The sequence below is a fragment of the Falco peregrinus genome, chromosome 8, assembly GCF_023634155.1.
Source record: "Falco peregrinus isolate bFalPer1 chromosome 8, bFalPer1.pri, whole genome shotgun sequence".
NCBI lineage: Eukaryota > Metazoa > Chordata > Aves > Falconiformes > Falconidae > Falco > Falco peregrinus.
The window spans coordinates 35,609,027-35,627,128 of NC_073728.1; the positions used below are offsets into that span (position 1 = coordinate 35,609,027).

General features: G+C 38.1%; 1 protein-coding gene across 10 annotated transcripts in view; it reads right to left on the minus strand.

Moving 5' to 3' along the window:
• Positions 1-18,102, minus strand: part of NCKAP5 (NCK associated protein 5) — a 245,870-nt gene that overhangs the window by 47,958 nt on the left and 179,810 nt on the right. For 8 of the 10 annotated variants that reach the window (XR_008748414.1, XR_008748415.1, XM_055812073.1 and 5 more), the window contains 4 exons: positions 15,593-15,784; positions 11,240-15,093; positions 10,371-10,548; positions 5,995-6,073 (listed from right to left, as the gene is read on the minus strand). Coding sequence is in view for 8 of the 10 variants with exons in the window: in XM_055812073.1 (XP_055668048.1) it covers positions 5,995-6,073; positions 10,371-10,548; positions 11,240-15,093; positions 15,593-15,784 (4,303 nt within the window). In the remaining 2 variants the exon portion in view is untranslated. The remainder of the gene's footprint in view (positions 1-5,994; positions 6,074-10,370; positions 10,549-11,239; positions 15,094-15,592; positions 15,785-18,102) is intronic. The other 2 variants (XM_055812075.1, XM_055812079.1) reach the window with 2 other exon arrangements.

The following is an 18,102-nucleotide window of genomic DNA, read 5'->3' on the forward strand; positions in this document are numbered from 1 at the left end:
GGTGGACTTAAAAACACAACGCAACATATAAAATACCAACAACACTTCCTTTCTGGAACATTAGGCATCTAAGGGATTCAACCAAATGTTCTCTACAGAAGACAAATCTCCAAAAAGTTGCTTAAAAGACAGACCTTCCTTTTTCTGACCAGATTGCCTTTAAATTAAACTGCAAAACCCTTCTACAAGGTTGTTCTTGGAAAGTAGAAAAAATGATAATAAAGCCTGCTAAAAGGCAGATGATTATCAGGAACTTTAATGGAATTCAGTGCTGGGCTACAGCAGAGATACAAAAGAATCCCGTGACCTCAGTGTGTGTTTTTATTCTAGCACAAAGCAGTGAAGTCTACAATGGACTTTTAATGTTGCTTTGATAGTGTGGAAGTCAAGGTCTCTAGTTAGATACTTTTCAAACCCCTTTTAAATATCTGCAGGTGCTTTTTCTGTATCATAGAAATGCAAGTATCTACAAGGTTACCATTTAATGCTAGATGATTCAATTTTGAGCAACTGACCTGGATCTGTAATAAAAATCTGACAAAAATTAGACCCAAGTCATTCTTCAAAGTTTCAAAAATTCTGATTACATTTATTTTCATAATCTTTGTCTGGCTCTGAATTTCACCTGCAATACTCCAAACAAACAACAGGGGTCAATGCCACAGTTAGATAATTTCTTTCCAAGAACTGTGAACCTTTTCACTGTGGATTCTAACCCCAGCCTGCCTCAGGGAATTAACTCCCCATGCATCTTCAGTAGGTAGTATCTTGTGCTTCCAGTGGAGCAGACAGCACCAAAACCACCCAGATATATTTTGGGTTGCTACTACCAATTTTTGCGTTACCAATTATTTGCTCTCCAGAGTACCCACAACTACTCCAGCGAACTGCAGGTCTGTTCAGATTATTTTAATTTATTTTTACCAGTGATGTCATTCCAAGGACAAAACCTACCTGCAGTAATGTCCCTGATGTCAAAGCTCAACAGGCTTTTATTAAAGAATGAACCTGGCCTTTTAGTTCAATCAGTGACATATTAAAAGATAACATTTGAAAGCAAAAACTTTCCAGTTGAATGAAATAATTCTGTGTTTGCATGTACTTCCTGAACTCCAGTGCTTTAGACCAGAAGTGCTTGTTTGATTCATTTAGGAATTGCTAAGGATAGAATAACCACTGGAAATCTACTACGATGAATAAATGTATTTAAACATAGAAATATCTGTGGCATAAAAAAATCCTCTTTCTTTGTATTGAAACCTGAGTATAAGTTTAAGAATAGACCTGAAGCCTTCTCAGACACCTCTGATCAGCATATTTAGGCTGCTGAGAATATGCTGAGATGGTGGCTTCTGTGAAGCTTGAGTATATAATTACCAAAAAGCATATTCAATGTTGACTGGCTTCTCTAGTGCATTTGTCACCCATTTGGGGTGAAAAAGAGAAAAGGAAACTGGACCCAGAGAAACAATTAACATGTAGCTTTCAAACAAGGAACTTGGTAAATCACTGAAGTGTTGATGTCTGAGAAAATGGCACATGCAGTCTTTCCTCTTTCAGCATCGGCATAGGTTTATATCAACCCTGAAGAATAGTAAGATTAATTATGACTAACTTTCCTCTTTATTACATATATATGTATTCCTAAAAAGAAAACAAGGTCAGGAACCTCGTAATTTGCGCAGAGACCTGTATAGCCAAAAGTATGTTTGATCCTTCAAGGTGCCCATATTTTAGCTGCTACAGATGAATATTATAACCAAGGAAACTGTCTTTGGTATGACTGTTACTGTACACCATAGTATTCTCATGTGAATTTTTCTGCAAGAATGAATTCTTCAGTACTTAGCATTTCTTTGCTTGTGCCATGGATTTTTGGCTTTTCCCTTGACGCTGTTTATCAATGAAAACTCTTAATACATTATAATTAATACAACCACACTTTTCCAGGAGTGGCTGCTAATTTGAAACAGTACTTGAAATATGAAACATTAAACTTTCTCACAAATGCTTTTTTCTTCTCAACATGTCAATTATTAACTTCTCTATGTAAAGGTGTAATTTGTAATTGACTTGTAATTTTTTTGGCCATTGTGACAATGGGGAAATTCAAGACAAACACTGACACTTCTTACTCCCGTGGGGGAAACATAATTATTTTTCTTTGTAAAATGAAGAGGTTTTTATGTTTACACGGAAACAATAGTGTCAGGAGCTTGACATATCATCTTGCATTCAACAGCAGAATTTTATTTATAGGAATATTTGGAGATCCTGCTGTACCTGTCTGAGCTGGGGAGTCTCTCGTGACATGAAGGGAAAGTCAACCTTTTTATCATGTCCCTCCTCATACTAGATACTTTAGTATCTCCCACTTCATCACTCTTTTGAAATCCAACTACTTTCCTGCAAAGGGCTTGAGTGAGGAGCTCTGAATATGACTGGAACTGAAAGTGATACTCCTGGATTCTTAGGTCTCCTGCCTGTGGGAAGCAGGAGCACAGGTACCATCTGTGCTGCCAGGGCCTATTTGGCATCCTCACTGACAGTACAGCAAAAGCATCCAGGGTAAAAACTATTTTTGTTTTTATCTTTAAAAAAATGTTTTAAATGTATGTTTAAATACACAATATATGTTTAAATAGCACAATATAAGTGACTGCTTCATATGGCAATGATCAAGTGTTCCTGAGATATAGGTATACTAGAAGGGCAATTTTATATCACTGTGCATTCTTTTATTCTTTCAATTTAGCAAATCCAAAGCATCAGCAAAATACTTAAATTTGTTTAGATCAACAACTGACAATAAATTAAAAACCTAGCAACTGGCATTTTACACGTATTTTCTTTAACACACCCAGGAGTATCTCATTATTAGAAAGTGATGAACCAGCATTGTCTTACATGATACCAACCTTGAAGACTGTTCAGTTATATGTATCTTGTTTATTAGCTAACTAGGCAGAACTGATGTCAATTTAGGTATTTTACAGTGACAATCACAGTAACACCTGGTTTTTCTATTATGTAAAGAACATCTTCCCTGCTTAATCATAGCCTTTCTATATATTCCATTTATTCAGCTATATTTTATTAATTGTTTAGATCAAAACCAGTAGAATCGACACACTAAAGTACAGCTACAAACCACAGCAAACTTTGTTTTCTTAAAACAACTGTTTATGATGGTGAAGAATGCAGTAAGCAATGAATTTACAGCCCATTGAAATTTTAAAGATTTCAAAGATTACAAAGATGATCCTGTTCCGGAAGAATCCCCAACACTGTGAAACTGTTCCAGGAAAACAACAGACCAAAAGCCTCCACCGGGACAGGAACTGCTCTCTTTGATCAGACTAAAGACCTGGCTCAATATTGCGTGCTTGATGGCAGCAAGGCATAGCATTTACAGAGCCACCCTTTCTGTATTATTCCCTTCTGCTTCTGAACAACCAGAAGCTTAGGAGTTGATAACAAAGAAAACAGAATTTGGCACTCTTGCACATCAGGTAATTCTCCATACCAACAAGTTTTTATAATCTTCACAAGCTTTTTCTTGTATATGGTTTTGACTAAAAATTACAAGCTGACATGGGAAATGTTCCAAATGAATGTTTCTTAAAGCCGTACAGAGTTTCAGTCTTGGAAAAAAATCAGTAAATTTCTATGAAAACCTTTGTGTCAGAAAAATGCCAGAATCTGTATCAAGGAATTTGGTAAAATAATCTGAACAAGACCTAGGAAAGTTTGGCATCCAAGAAGAGCAATGTGGACATACAGCAGCAAAAATACCAATTTAAGATAAAACACAGCCTGACGAGAGTAGAATAAATCATAGCATGATACTGATACAGAAGCATTCAGGAAGTGCACTTAGATCCATGCTTCTAATCTTCCAGGCTTAGGCTTGTCCTGCTGAAGTAAGTAATGACTGGTACATTCTGCATTAGGACTCAACTGTGCTAATGTAAACAAATTTGCTTAGACTTCTATTATTTTTACTGTGCCAATACTACCTATTGCACATAATGTCTCCCATCACCAAAGTTTACTGACTTTAACAACTAGGTCCTCAGAGCAAACTTGAGTTATTCTAGATGGTTTGACAAGGCAGAATAGGTATACACGGCATCCTGTGTTGAGCCTTTATGAGATGGCGTTGTCTATGGAAAAGAAGATGCTTTTGCAATTAGTATAATTCAGATGATGGGAAGGTCTTTGTATGAGCTACAGCAATTTCCAAAGGGTAGCACTGCCTGGCATCTCTGTCGCACTACTTACTGTGGAGCGGTATAGACTTGGGCCCACAGATCTACCTGATGCTTTACAGATGTCATCAGTCCTGAAAAGGTGAAGAAAAAGGTCTTTGCAAAAAAGGACTTGGGTGTGCAGGAGGGCTGGACCTACAGTGATGACCTCTCCCAGCTAACTGAGGGCCTCACGAACCCAAAGCACAACTGACTTTGGGGAATGCCAACCAACCTGCTCCATAACCACCTTGTCCTGTCAGAGACTCAAATTTGGTGCCTGTGGGAGGAACGAAATATTAACAGCCTCAAAAGTCACCTGCGTGCCGTATTACAGGACCCAATAACAAAGTAATATATCAAAATATATATTAATTAGGTCTCAGCCACAACCACCAGTTACACTGATGAACACCAAGGAAGCCCTGGAGTCTTTTCCAAAAAAAGCTCTGCAAATAGCTGTTTTCTCTTGTTCAGTATCTAGATTAAAAAATTAAACCTAAACACTTCAATTCAAAGTAAAAGTTTTGAGAATTTTGAGGTGGAGGCAAAATAATTATTTCAGTCTGAAAATAAATAAAAGTGTTTGGAATTACTAAGTAAGTTTTTCTCTTTTGGGCAACTTCTAGTAACAGAAATTAAGCCCTTTATTCAGAGTGAGAAGCATGTATTTCTCTTTTCAGGGCTAGTGCCTACTCACTCACAGAATCCCCTCAGTCTTACACTACATTGTTCAAAGTTCTTGTTACGCAGTTGCTGTAATGGAGCCAAGTTATGGCTGAGTTCTTAGAAAGGGAAAAGTATATGGATCTTTTCTGCAAGTAAGAGAGGCAGAGTTTACTTGGCTGAATCAGGGACTGAAAAGGATGTAAAGTCAATAAAGCATGCAAACATTTTCCTACTACCCCACAGAGAAATGTGTTTCTACACGATACCTCTGCTCAGCCCTACTTGCCAGGCTGACAGCATTAATGAAATGAAAGTGCTTCTGGCTAGGAAAACCAGTTACAGTGTCCTTAAAACACTGAATCAGATGTAACTATTGCTGCAGTCTCTGCCCGCAAAGCAGACTTGCTAAAGCAGAGTCCTTTTTGTTCAGAGTCAGTTCCATACACTGGTGACATACTGCTCTAATACAGGCCCCAAACAGACTTCTGTTTAGTCCTCCGTTGCCTATTAGATATTTTAACAAGTACCGAGGTTAAAAATTAGTACACGCCAATCAAGAAGCAGGACAGATGGTGCTACCCTCCTGAAAAGTGTAGAGCAAAGGCAGCTTTATTTTCAGTAACAGCTTTAACATCTTCCGAACAGACATTTGGTTTGCTACTCCTTCTGGTTTACTTTAAGGCAGTAATTATTCTGCTATTCAGAATTTTATTCTGAATTTCACTAATTCAAGGCCAGATGACAAAGTTACAGTATATCAGTATTATTCACACTGAAGTATCATGCACAGCAACCCTCGAGTTCAGCAACTATATGTAACCCACTAGATTTGGAGGCTGAAAGATCTTTTACAGCCAGATTCCAAAGCCCCTCATCAAGCATTGGACTGATCCACAATTGGTAATGGTATATATTAATCTTTTACATAGATGGTGAAATCTGGCTATCCAGGAACAGAGCTAAACGAATGCCAAAGCTGACATTAGGTGGGCAAACAAATAAAGTAATGAGAATTAAACATGTTTTTTTCCAAGAGCTGACAGCAATAAAATCCAGTGTAAAATATAATTTGTACCTATCACATGACTCTGACATGTAGTCCTTGTCATGGTGTCCTCCTCTTCCTCTTGCAGGTTTTCTGTGACTACTTTAGCCTGTACATAGTACAACAACAAAAGTGAAGAACATCTGTGACTCTGTTTACATTGCTTCATGATAACTACAGAGTATCTTTTCAGAAATAAACCCCAGTAAAGTTATAGGGCAGCTAAGAGTGCAAGTATATAGCCTGTCTCATTCTATGCACAGTATCTGAGGATAACAACTTTAACTTAATTCGAAGTCACAATATGTAGCAGTCAAAAAATACCATTGGAAGATACAATTCCTCAAAAAGTAAAGTCTTTTTCTGCATTAAAAAAAAATGTTACAAAATTATGCTCAGTTCTCCTGACCTTGTATTTATTTCTCTCTAGAAATACTGTATTTCAGAGTTTATGCTAAGAAAAATGTGAACTTAATGTGTTATGTGGTATCTCTCTCACTGAACGTTGGTGGTTTTGTTTCCACCTCTGCTTAAAAGCATTGATTAGCTAAAAAGAGAGAAAAAAATCATTTAAGAATGCAGTGCACACTAAGAGCCTGTACATACTATTCAAGTATGTGTTATTCAAATCCCCTAGATACTCTGTTTTTCAGATGAAGGCATATTTTTGCTCTGTTCTTCTGCGCTCCTGTTTCCCAAGTGTATATATAATCTGAGTATCTTCCAACCATACAGTGAAAACCCCCTCCATTACATGCCATCAGTGGCCATAATTCAGATCCAGGGACATATTTTTCTGCCAGGCTATATAAATCAAACTGGAATGAAGACACTTTCAGGGTGATGAGAGGAGGAAAGCCAGCACTGCAGAAAAAATTACTTTCAATATCTCAGAGATCTTAAATTATTTGTTAATCACTCCCTGCTGTTTTAAACTACTTACACCACATACACAATAACATTAAATATGCTCTGTAATCTAAACCAGTAGTATTTATCATCGTTTGCATGACATATCTTTGATCATAGTATATATTCTGCTTGTCTGGTTTATGCAAGTAGCCCTATTGACCTCTTGTGACTAGTCTCAGCAAGGCATGAAAGACTCGCTCTCTGTATTTATAAAAGTGCATTTATAATCTGTTAATCCCAGAGATTTGATTCATCATTTCTTCTTCTGAAATGACACCCTTCAGGCTATGGAAAATGAAGAGGAAAGTATGTGATCATTTGGCACTGAATTACGGGTAGAACAATTTCTCACATTTGCAGACTGCATGGCGGTCTGGGGCTCGCAGCTGATGTGACATTTCACAATATTAGGATAGATCTCTGGGTATTCCCCAAACACACAGACTGCAGACAGACAACACTATACAAAACTCCTGGTGTCTTGATTTTGGTGCCACACTTCCACCTCACAAAGTAAAGCCCATGGCTTTTCTAAATTATTGTGGGCTGTAATAAAATCACAAAGATGAAATGAAGCAGTGCAGCACAAAAATGATTGTATCTCACCTTAAAATCCAGCCAAGGACATGAAAAAGTACTGGAGAATGTGGAATATCCTTGGTGTGGGCTAAAGGATTATGTATTTCTGTTGGCTGGCCTTTAGAGCAAAGTGCTTTTTTGATGAACACTAACGGGAAGCGTATCCCTCTGAAGGTGAATGCACAAGGCTGCCATTGGTGAAACATTGCTTTTTCCATACATTCAGTGGCAGTCAAGCAATAACATTCTTTGCATGAACAGAATTCAGAGGTAATTGGTGCATATGTTATGGCATAATAGTGCCCCAAGTCTTTACCTGGCACATCATACGAGAAGAGATTTTATCATCAAAAATTAAATAGGTTTGAAAGGAAAAACCTGCTAGAAAATTAATGTTAAAAAATGTTATGGCCAGGATTTAAAGCAGCAGGATATATATGCTATGCAGTTTTGAAATACAGCAGCCTCCACATTGAACCCATATGACTGAATGCACTTTGCATTGTTCCAAAAAGAAAAGAAATCGTCACAGTTTAGGGCTTTTCAAAAGCTTTACACTGTTTTCTCCAAAGCATTCATTTTGTCTTTTTACAAGCAAAAACCCACACAACAGGCCATTCCATTGCATGCAACTGTTTTCAGTCACGGCTATCTCCCAGCCCTTTGCAATCTGCTTCAAAGTCAGCAGACACCAAAGAATAACTGGAAATGATGGTAATAAGATGCGTGAACTCCGAGTTTAAAGAATTTCCATTGTTTTTCTTGTAGAAGTTTGGAGGACAAGATGAAATATCACATACTGTGGAATCTTAAGGTATATCTCTTTCATATGCTGGCATTAAGAACTGTAAGCACATTTTTAATACTGTTATTCTAGATGCCCTCAGTCTTTTGGCACTAGATATTTCTTTCAGGAATTAAGTGCCACAAAAAATACAGTATGAAACTCAAAAAGATGAAGCATATAATGTAACTTAATCTTCAAAAACAATACAAAAAATACATCGATATCCAGCAAAAAAAAAGTGTGCATGGTATAGGACAGGTAATGCCTTTTCCCCATGACTAACATGTCCTTAAAAACTAAATGGTATGCTTAGCATTTCTCCATTATTTATGTATATTAAGGACAATCTTCGTAGTTCCCCCATAAAACAAAGTGTGTTTCTTGAAGACAGACTTAAAGTCGTAAATGACTATTATTGCTGCATTTAGAATGACAAAATGACAGACAAAAAGCACAACAAATTATTGCAGCATTAGAAAATAATAAGTTAGAAAGAAATCATAGAAGCAACGTGTAGAGATTTTTGTACTTCTGTACAGTGAAGATATACCCTAAGCTGTCAGGACCATATTAAATGGGGCACAGTTAAACTGAGTGGCTCTGATAAGGGGCTCTGCTTTGCTATCAAAGTTCTAGATCAGTTGGATTGAATTTCCTGCATATTGCACATTTCCAGACTTTCATTCTCTCTCTTTCCTTTCAGTGACACTACAAGGACAGCCTTAGATATGCTTATAATTTGTGGTTTTATAATGCGGGAGACATCTACATTTTCAAAGAAGAGATGATACCACAGGAGTCAGGAGGAAAAAGTTTTCAAACACATTCATTCTGCATATGTTTCCCGTAAGTTTTAAAAAATGACCTTGCAGATGTTCTTAGGAAAGGCATCTGCATTAAAGTAAAAAAAACATATGCCTGAAGTTGAAACTGTGTGGGATACTTTAACCTTATGTATCCTAAATGCCAGTACTAAGCTAAGAGTTTTTCCAGTTCCATTATGAAGCTTTTTGAAATTTGTTTTACCCTTGAAACACATCCCAAAGAATTTGTATTTGAAATTCTCTCAGATGAAATTGTTGAATGTCCTGTACCTCAAGAACTCAGTTTTATCAGAACAACAAAAATAATAGCCTTAACTTCATGTTTAGTATTATATTTGGCATAAGTTTTCAGACTATTTTGTGAAAATTTTGATCATTGTTAATAACTGTCATAATAATACTGTCAAGACAGCTATCAGGAATGAGAAAAGAATGCTCATCGAGTTAAAGCATCTCTGTTCTCCTGGTGCTTGTACTTTAAAACATCATGGGAAAGGTCCTTTCTGGGCATGAAATTGCTAAGTAAATTCTACGCTTAATTATTAGATGCTTCACAAGGAAGGGCACCCATTATCTGAGTTCAGGCTGCAATCCTAGACTCTGTGCATCCACTTCTTGATGCATAAAAGTTAGCCATTCGCAGCTTTCAAGAACCAGAATCTAGCCACTAATAGAAAATAATTTTTCTTCTAAACTGCAACATTCCTGCTCTCTGGGTAAATTAAAGTATCAGGTATAGTTAGTACCTTATTGAAGCATAAAATGAACTACAGGGCATTAACAGGGAGATTTTCCATGGTACAAAGAGAAATGTGGGTCAAATGGATGCTTTTGCTTTGAGACTCCCTCTTAAGTGACAAATATTCCCAAACATGGTCAAATACTTCACCTTTTCGCTATATGCAGTGCACTTTTTAGGCTTAATGACTTCTATAATGTTCAGAGGAATGTTCAACACTGGCATGCAATTTTCAGGGAAAGGGGAAAAACTGAAAAAAAAAAAATTCCAACCAAAAAAGGATCCTGTTATTTCACTCTACTACAGTATGATTATAGCATCATTGTACATATATCTCCACTGGAACTGAATTTTCAGCAGAAGCAGCAGGATCTTCATGACTAGCTGTATATTCTGGCCTATAGTCAAGATGCCAACCTTTGTATTAATTCACAATTCTCCAGCTACACAAAATCTTTCTATCATATATAAACAGTTATTATCCTGTTTGTCTGTACTGGCAATAAGGAACTCATCCAAAAGTTAAAAAAAAGGTAATAATGTTTTCATGTACTAAAGCACTTACCAGGGTCTGATTCTGCATTTCCATATCAGCTTTTGTGTTGCTGTTTTTCTTGTGGTTTCCTTGAGCGCTGATAGAGTTGCTGTGAAGAGAGGAGCCCTGGGAGCTGCCCTTCGACACACTCCTGTAGGAAACATTATTTGATCCACTTTCTGTCTGCTGAGCTGCTTTCTTATCAACTCTGCAGGTAGAGAGTGATTCCTCTGATAAATTACATTGCCCTTCTTCAATCACTCTACTTTCCCATTCCTTTAATGTTTAAAGTAACCTCTCTGTATCTTTCTGTCTCTAGACCTTTGAGTGATAAATGTTTCTAACTAGCCTTGATCAAATCTGTCACTTGCAATTTCAGGTAGTATATCAATTTAGCCTTTCACATATAATGATTTATATTATATTTGGGACTGCTGTGGGGCAAACGTGAAAACACAGTATAGCAATTGCTAAGTTCTGTGACTAAATTGCAGTAGCTAGAAATGTAATTAATACTGACTAGTTAGCAAATACATGTTTGCTGGTAACCATACATGAAGAAGGAATACATTAAAACATGTACCTAATTATCCTCTATCTTTACACACCATCTGCCTAGATTCTTGATTTCTGGAATCATTTGAATTTCTATCAACTTGGATGTAACTTGCCATTCTTTCATTTCAAAGATGATTGGTTTGGTTAACAAAGTAACACAAACAAAATTATAATTTCATTATTAATGTTTTTTTCATGTAGAGATTAAAGTTCTGGCTGTGTACCTACTGACTGCTACTATGCATTTAGTCTAAAAGGAACATACATTGAACTTAGCATCTCAGCATCTGTAAAGCTACAGTGTACAACAACGTATCTCAAATTGCTTTCCAGAGTTTTACCTGTTTAAAAGCTCTTTCATAAAACTGTCTTTTGGTGAGTATGTAGCCGTGGCGGAACCTTTGACTTGTTCACACTCAATCTCACCAGGCATGTCTTGTGAAGGTTTCGTAATTTTGCTCTCCATGACATCAGCTAAAATGTCACTGTTGTCTGTTTTCCTGTTAATTTCATTTTCTATTTCACAGTGTTGTTCAGTTTTCTTTTTTTCTTTTCTTCTCTCTAATTTTGCCTGCTTAATTCCAAATCCTGAAACTTTTACATCTTTTTTTTCTACCTTTGTTTTAGGAACATCAGCTTTCCTGCTACTCAGTGCTGGGAGCTTGCTCTTTCGAAAGCCAAACCAACTAGCTATAGAAGGCCCAGTCTTTTGCTTAGTCTCCACAGTGGGAGATTTGGTTTGTCCCTGACCCTTTTGCACATTTTCTTGGATGCATAACATGACTTTCTCCTCTATTGTAGGTTGCAGAGCCGGTGAACTCAAAACATGGGTAACCTTCTCAGAGGTTTCCGCTAATTTTAAAGACATTTGCTGTCTACGTGACTTTGTCACTTCGAGTTTATGAGGACATTTTATTCCATCTGAGCTTTGAAATGATGAAATTTGTTTGGAGGATACAGTAGCTGACGCTTCTAACTCCAATTCTGCTGGCAGAACACTTTTTTTACTTACAGCTTCATGTTTAAAACTTTCAGTGCTTTTCTCACTCTGGACAGATAGACTGCGTGCATCTTTCTGAGAAAATGGTTTGTTACCATCACATCTTGAAGTGTTATGAAACGAGTCTGCTTTTGGAGATGATCTGAAGGGCAATTTGCTCGGGCTTCCATGCTGGCTATTGCAACTGCTCATATTTCCAAGAGAACCTTGTCTAGAATAAGAATTCTCTGTGGTTTTAGGAGTATATGAAAGAGTCTCTGGTGTCACTGCTGACCCAGGAACGGCTTTGATTTGAAGTCCTTCCATGGCTGAGTTCTGCCTTGTTAAAGAATTTCCTCTATCAGAAGTGTTTGTAATAATCTGAGTTCGTACTTTTCCAAGACCTTCTGTCACGGGGGTAGATGCCTTTTCCCCTGTATGAATGCTAAAACTCTGACTACGAGCTTTTGCTCCATTCATGCCCAGAGCTGGTTTCAAGTGAGACTTGTTGCTAGAAGAAACAGATCTCTTAACTAATCTGTTTTCTAATCCATCTACTCTGTCTACCACCAAGCTGCAGTTTTCATGTGAATGAGGTGACGCTGTATCCATACCAAGTCCCACAGTAAGATGATTTTTGATTTCAGTATCAGACTTAGAGTCTTTTAATTCAGCATCCATTGCACTTCGGGAGGTTATGCATATAGATTCATTTTGCCTGTACTTACTTGAACTCACGTTACTTTTGGAAGCTGCATTTATACTGTCTTTTTCCTGCTTCCCTGGTACAGTAGAGCTCTTTCGGAGAAGTTGGGGAGATTTGACAAATAATTTCAGGCCTACAGGGAGACGGGTTTTCATTCCTTTCTCATTAGAGTTTTGGGTAGCATGTGGAGCATCAGTACCATGAATCAGTGTTGACAATGGGGAATTGTTCACCTGAGATAGTAACGGCTCACTTGTGCTTGTTGTATGACACTGAGGAGTTGTGGGGAGAATGCTTGGCATCTTTTGTGGCTGATCTACCCCACTGTCACTGGAAATATCTTTTTTGCTGGAATATGCATCTTGTGATGAAGTGGTTTCCAATGACGGACAACCCAGAGAAAAGGACCTGGTTGTTTGAAAATCTGTGTTGGAAAATTCATGATTCCTGTGGAGACCCAGCTGATTAGGGCTTTTTGGGCAGACTTGCTTCACAGAAACTTTGGAAAGTCCTTGGCATGCACTATGGGGTTGCTGAGATACACATTTATTTTGCATAATTGCTTCTGCATTTTCTTGAAGGTAAGATAATTCAATTTTGGCCCCAGAAGATATATTTTTTGCTTGCATTTCATGACTAGATTGATTATGAAAGCCAGAGTTCACAGTTCCTTTTAACGGTGATGATTTCAGTACATTTTTTGCATTTTCACTGGGACCAGCTCCTCCTAACTTTACTGCTACAGGTGGTGAATAAGCATAATTAGGCCGAATCAACAGGGATGTTGACCTGCCTGGAGGAATGGGTGGGGATGGTGATCGGGCTTCTACAGTTGCTAAATCACAATGGAAGTCTCTGGTTGGGGGTTCTCCATAGTCACTAGGCTCTATAAGGTGCTGAGGCAACAGTGGTGATGCTGGACTCTGGCTCTTTGGACACTTTGGCCCATCGCCTCTGCCTGGACGTTTCAAGCCAGGCAGAGGGCAGACAGGGGGCTTTGGAACCTGAAAGTCAGCTTTTGAGTCAAAGTTACGAGGTGGACTTTGTGCCTTTTTGAATCTTGAAAGCTTTACAGGTGGCAGAGCAGGTGATTTTTCAAGGGTTGCAGGGCCCACTGATTGAGCTACAGGTGTCTCCTTGCTCTCCGTCACTGCAATTTTTTGTGGAGAAAATTTACCTCTGCTGGGTATTTTAGTCAAGTTTGGCTTTTGATTGATTCCTGCATGTGCAGTGGAGCTTGAATTTGCCTTGTATGACACATCATACACTGGCTTCACTAGTTTTTGTCGTGGAGTATTTTGCAGTGTCACTTTTCCACAGCGTGAAGATTCACTGCAGGTCATGGGGACAACTGTATTTTTCTTCCCTGTATTATCTTCAAGAACCTTTTTCTCGGTTTCATCTTCAGGTCTTTCTAAAGCAGTGTAGTTTCTAGCACTGGTTTCCGTCAGCAAGTCAGTTATTCCCTGAGGTATAAGTTCAGTATATTCTGCACTGGATGCAGTTTGTGGCTGGTTGATTGAAATTTCATTTCTTGTTACAGTGACAACTCCAGTTTGATGTGAGCTGAATTCAATAGGCTCACCATCCTCAGCATCAAATATTACCGTAATGCACTCTTCAGAAGAGGTCTTTTTTATAACCTTTTGTTGTTTAATGAAATTACATGTCTTTGGCCTAATGTCTGAGTGAGAAGATGTCTGGTTTTCCTCTTTGTCAGTAGATACAAACTGAGAATTCTCCATGACTTTGAGCACGTCAGATGTCTTTGTGTACTTCTCAGTAAAAGGAGTTGCTAATAAATCTGATGGACTTTTCTCATCACTGCTTTCTATATGCAATTCATCCAACACTTCATTGTCATCAGTGTCTGAAAGCTGAAAATTAAGGTCCTTCCAGCCTATATTAGCATGGCTTTGATTTAACTCTAACTCAGGCAGCTTTGCTCTGGTGCATGATTTTAATTCTGCCTGAAATCCGCTGACAAAACTAGTCAATTTTTCAGGTCTTTCCTTCGAATTAAAATATGAACTTCTTTCTGGCAAGTGTTTCCTATTAGGATCCCAGTCAAAGAGACTGTCAGAAACACTGTGAGTTAATTTGTTACAGCAGGTCCTGCAGTCTTTGCTTGGTGCTTCCTGCAGCAACAGTAAGGATGAAGAGTCATCATCTGCATCATCATGCAAATCTGAATCGTAAGAGAAAGTTTTGCTATGTTCAATGCAAATACTTCCTATTTCCATGGGCTTACAATGAGTCTGTTCATTATGGCTGCCACATTTAACTCCAGGGGAATATATTCCTTCATTAGAGTTCATACAGTCTTTGTAACCCCACTTTGATATTACTGAAGGTGATTCAAGTAATACTTTTTGCTTCTGTAATTTTTTTAGCCCTTCTAAGATATGGTTTTCCTTTATACGAGTTGGAGGTAGATCATCTGCAGGACTTGAGAGGTTGCTCGGGAGCGAAGAACCAATGCTTACTCTTTTATCCCAGCTCACGGATAACTGTTAAAACAAAATGAAACTCACACATTACTTACAAGTGCTGTTAATAAAAATGTGTCACCATTTTAGTAAAGAGATACACGAGTTGCATAGGACATTACATTTCATCCACTGCTATTAATAGCAACGTTCTTTTTTAATAAAGGATTTCATAGTGGTGTGAAGGCTGCAGTGCATTTGAAACCTGTAGGAAGAACAATATGAATGGAAGGATTAAGATAAAGAAGAGAAATAATTTGGACTGTGAAAGACAGAATAAATGTCAGAATAAATGAGGAAACTGAGCAAATTTGAGTGATAATGGAATTGTTAAAAAAAGTTAAAAGGGGGGAGAGTGAGAGGGAGGGAGACATAGGGAAGAGAACCCTTACTGAGTTTAGTGACAACTGTTTAAATAGGAAAAGGAAAGTGAAAAAAAAATCGGAAATAGGCAGCTTTTCAGTTAATCTTGTTTCGAATTAAGTTAAGCTAATAAATGAAGAAAATTCATTCGATTTACCCTTTTGCTGCATATCTTTCCATCATTCCAAGTGTATGAGGAACCACTGGAATATTCACTGCAAGCACTTGAGAGGGAGAGTTCACTGCTACTGCAGCTGCTCCGGGGATACAGGCGGATAGGACCTGTCATATTTAATTGACTCTGGCATTTCAAGACGGGTATACTGGATTTCACATTCTGCTGGCATTCCTAAAATATGAGAAGAAAGAGAAATATCTTATGGGTGGAAAAAGATCATTTAACTTCCCCTTGATTAAGAAGGACAAAGATAAGCAATTAAGCTACTTACACCTTCCTGTTATGCCACTAGCATCTGGGGAATTTAATACAGAGAAGTAAATTAAAAATTGCTAATATTTTCATTTGTTGGGGGGCAAATCCACCATCCTCCATGTTTTCTTTATTCTCAAACCAGTACTCTGCTCTTCTTTTGCTAAAGATTATTCTGAGTCTATTTGAATTATGCTTTGTACATAAGCAGCGGGCTCCAGTAAGATACAGAAAACAAAGTTATAAGAATACAAGTACATCTTGACAACTGCATTATAGGCCCACAATGTAACAGATGAGGCTGTACACCCTGGACAAGGTAAATTAATTTAGTATCCCAACCAGAATGTCCACTGAGAATGGAATCTCTCCATTACAGTCTAATTTTGGTTTCCTATCTAGTTCAAAGCTTTGTCTAAGAAACTCTCTGACGTAGGACAATCCATCTTTGTGTCGCTCGCAGACAGCTGAAGCCTCTTGCTTATGCAATTTATTGACACTTTATGGCTGCCTTTAGTACTTGTGTAGTTATCGCCCCTCTCCAAATGCAATTTCAGCTGACTGTGACTAAGTGCCAGCTTTGAGGAAGAGAGTAATGAAGAGCAGATAGCACTTTAGGTAAAATATTAAACCTCTGTAGGAGTATCTAGGATGCCTTTAATTTGTTTTCAAACTAATACTCTTGTGCCTAACAGTGTTAGAGCTTCTTTAATGTTAAGTGCTTACACCATTCTGTTATGCTATTCTCCAGTTCCCTTACAGAATCAGACATCTTTTTAATTACCAGGAACGGCAGACAGGGTGACATGACTACTTGAAAGGAGGTTGCAGCGAGTTGGGTGTTGGTCTCTTCTCCCAAGTAACAAGCGACAGGACAAGAGGAAATGGCCTCAAATTGCACTCTGGGAGGTTTAGATTGGGTATCAGGAAAAATTTCTTCCCTGAAAGAGTTGTCAAGCACTCGAACAGGCTGTCCAGGGAAGTAGTTGAGTCACCATCCCTGGAGATATTTAAAATATGTGTAGATGTGGCACGTAGGGACATGGTTTGTTGGTGGACTTGGCAGTTTTGGGTTAATGGCCGGACTCGACAATCTTACGGATCTTTTCCAACCTAAACGATTCTATGATTCCATGACTCTCATAAAACTTTGCTTTGTATTTCATTAAGGCAAGCTCAATTAATATTTATTGATTTTTGTGCATAGATATACCCCAGATTAATTTTGCTTAGACGAAAATTTTACCTTTATATGGAGAAAGACACAAGAAATCTAAAGTTATTAAATCCACAAAACAATTATCAAAACTGTATATGCAGTAGACACAGCTTCTTCATGCAAATCTCTGGGAAAATGCCCAGTTTGTAGGCACTTCTCATACAGTAACATGTTTGTTGGCCTCCTGCTAATTTCTTCCATTTCTTTCCCCATGTCCTCCCATTTATTACTACTAGGGTTGAACCTTTTTTCAGTTAAATGGGAGAGAGCAGAATTTTTACTGCTGAGGAGTTCATCAGTACAGCTGTTCATTGCTCAACTGACATAATAATGTTCTGTTTTTGACAAACGTAACTACAGGGCAAATCATTATTCTCTGTCACAGGCAAAACCTATGAATGGGAAAATCATTTTGAGGTAGCAGGAGCACATTTCACCTCTGGGAGTTATTGGTACATGTTCTCCTAGGAAGTCAAATGGTTGTAGGAGGAAAAGACTTCAAATCCACTGGCTCTGGGAAGAATACATCTTTCAGCATCAGAGGCAGGCTGATGCCTATGTTTTTGGCTCTGAAACAGACTACCTCGCTTTGTTAAGACAAATTACTCTATTTCTGACATCATGGTTCCCATGGGAGACCCTCTCTCATCAGCTTCCTCAGCTATGTCTGCGTCATTCCCTGTAAGTTTGACTGTGCAGAGGCCAATGACAGCATCTGCTTGTTCTGGCTATTTTGTTGCCTTTCAGCTGTAGCATTGGAAAAACACGTCATGTCAAATTTCTGCTCTTTATACTAGGCTGTGTCCCAGTCATCATGGTGTTTAAGGGAAGAGGCCTATAAAATAAGATTCCTACAACAATCTCCTGTAGGAGAAAAGAGGAGATCACAGCAGAGTGACAAGTACTGCCTTCCCTTCCTGTCATCTTCAGCTACTCTGAGAGCCTTTCATCGCCTCACGTTGTTTCCTTTGTACTTAAAGAGAGGAGAAAGGCATTTGGTCCCACAGTTTTAGCAATG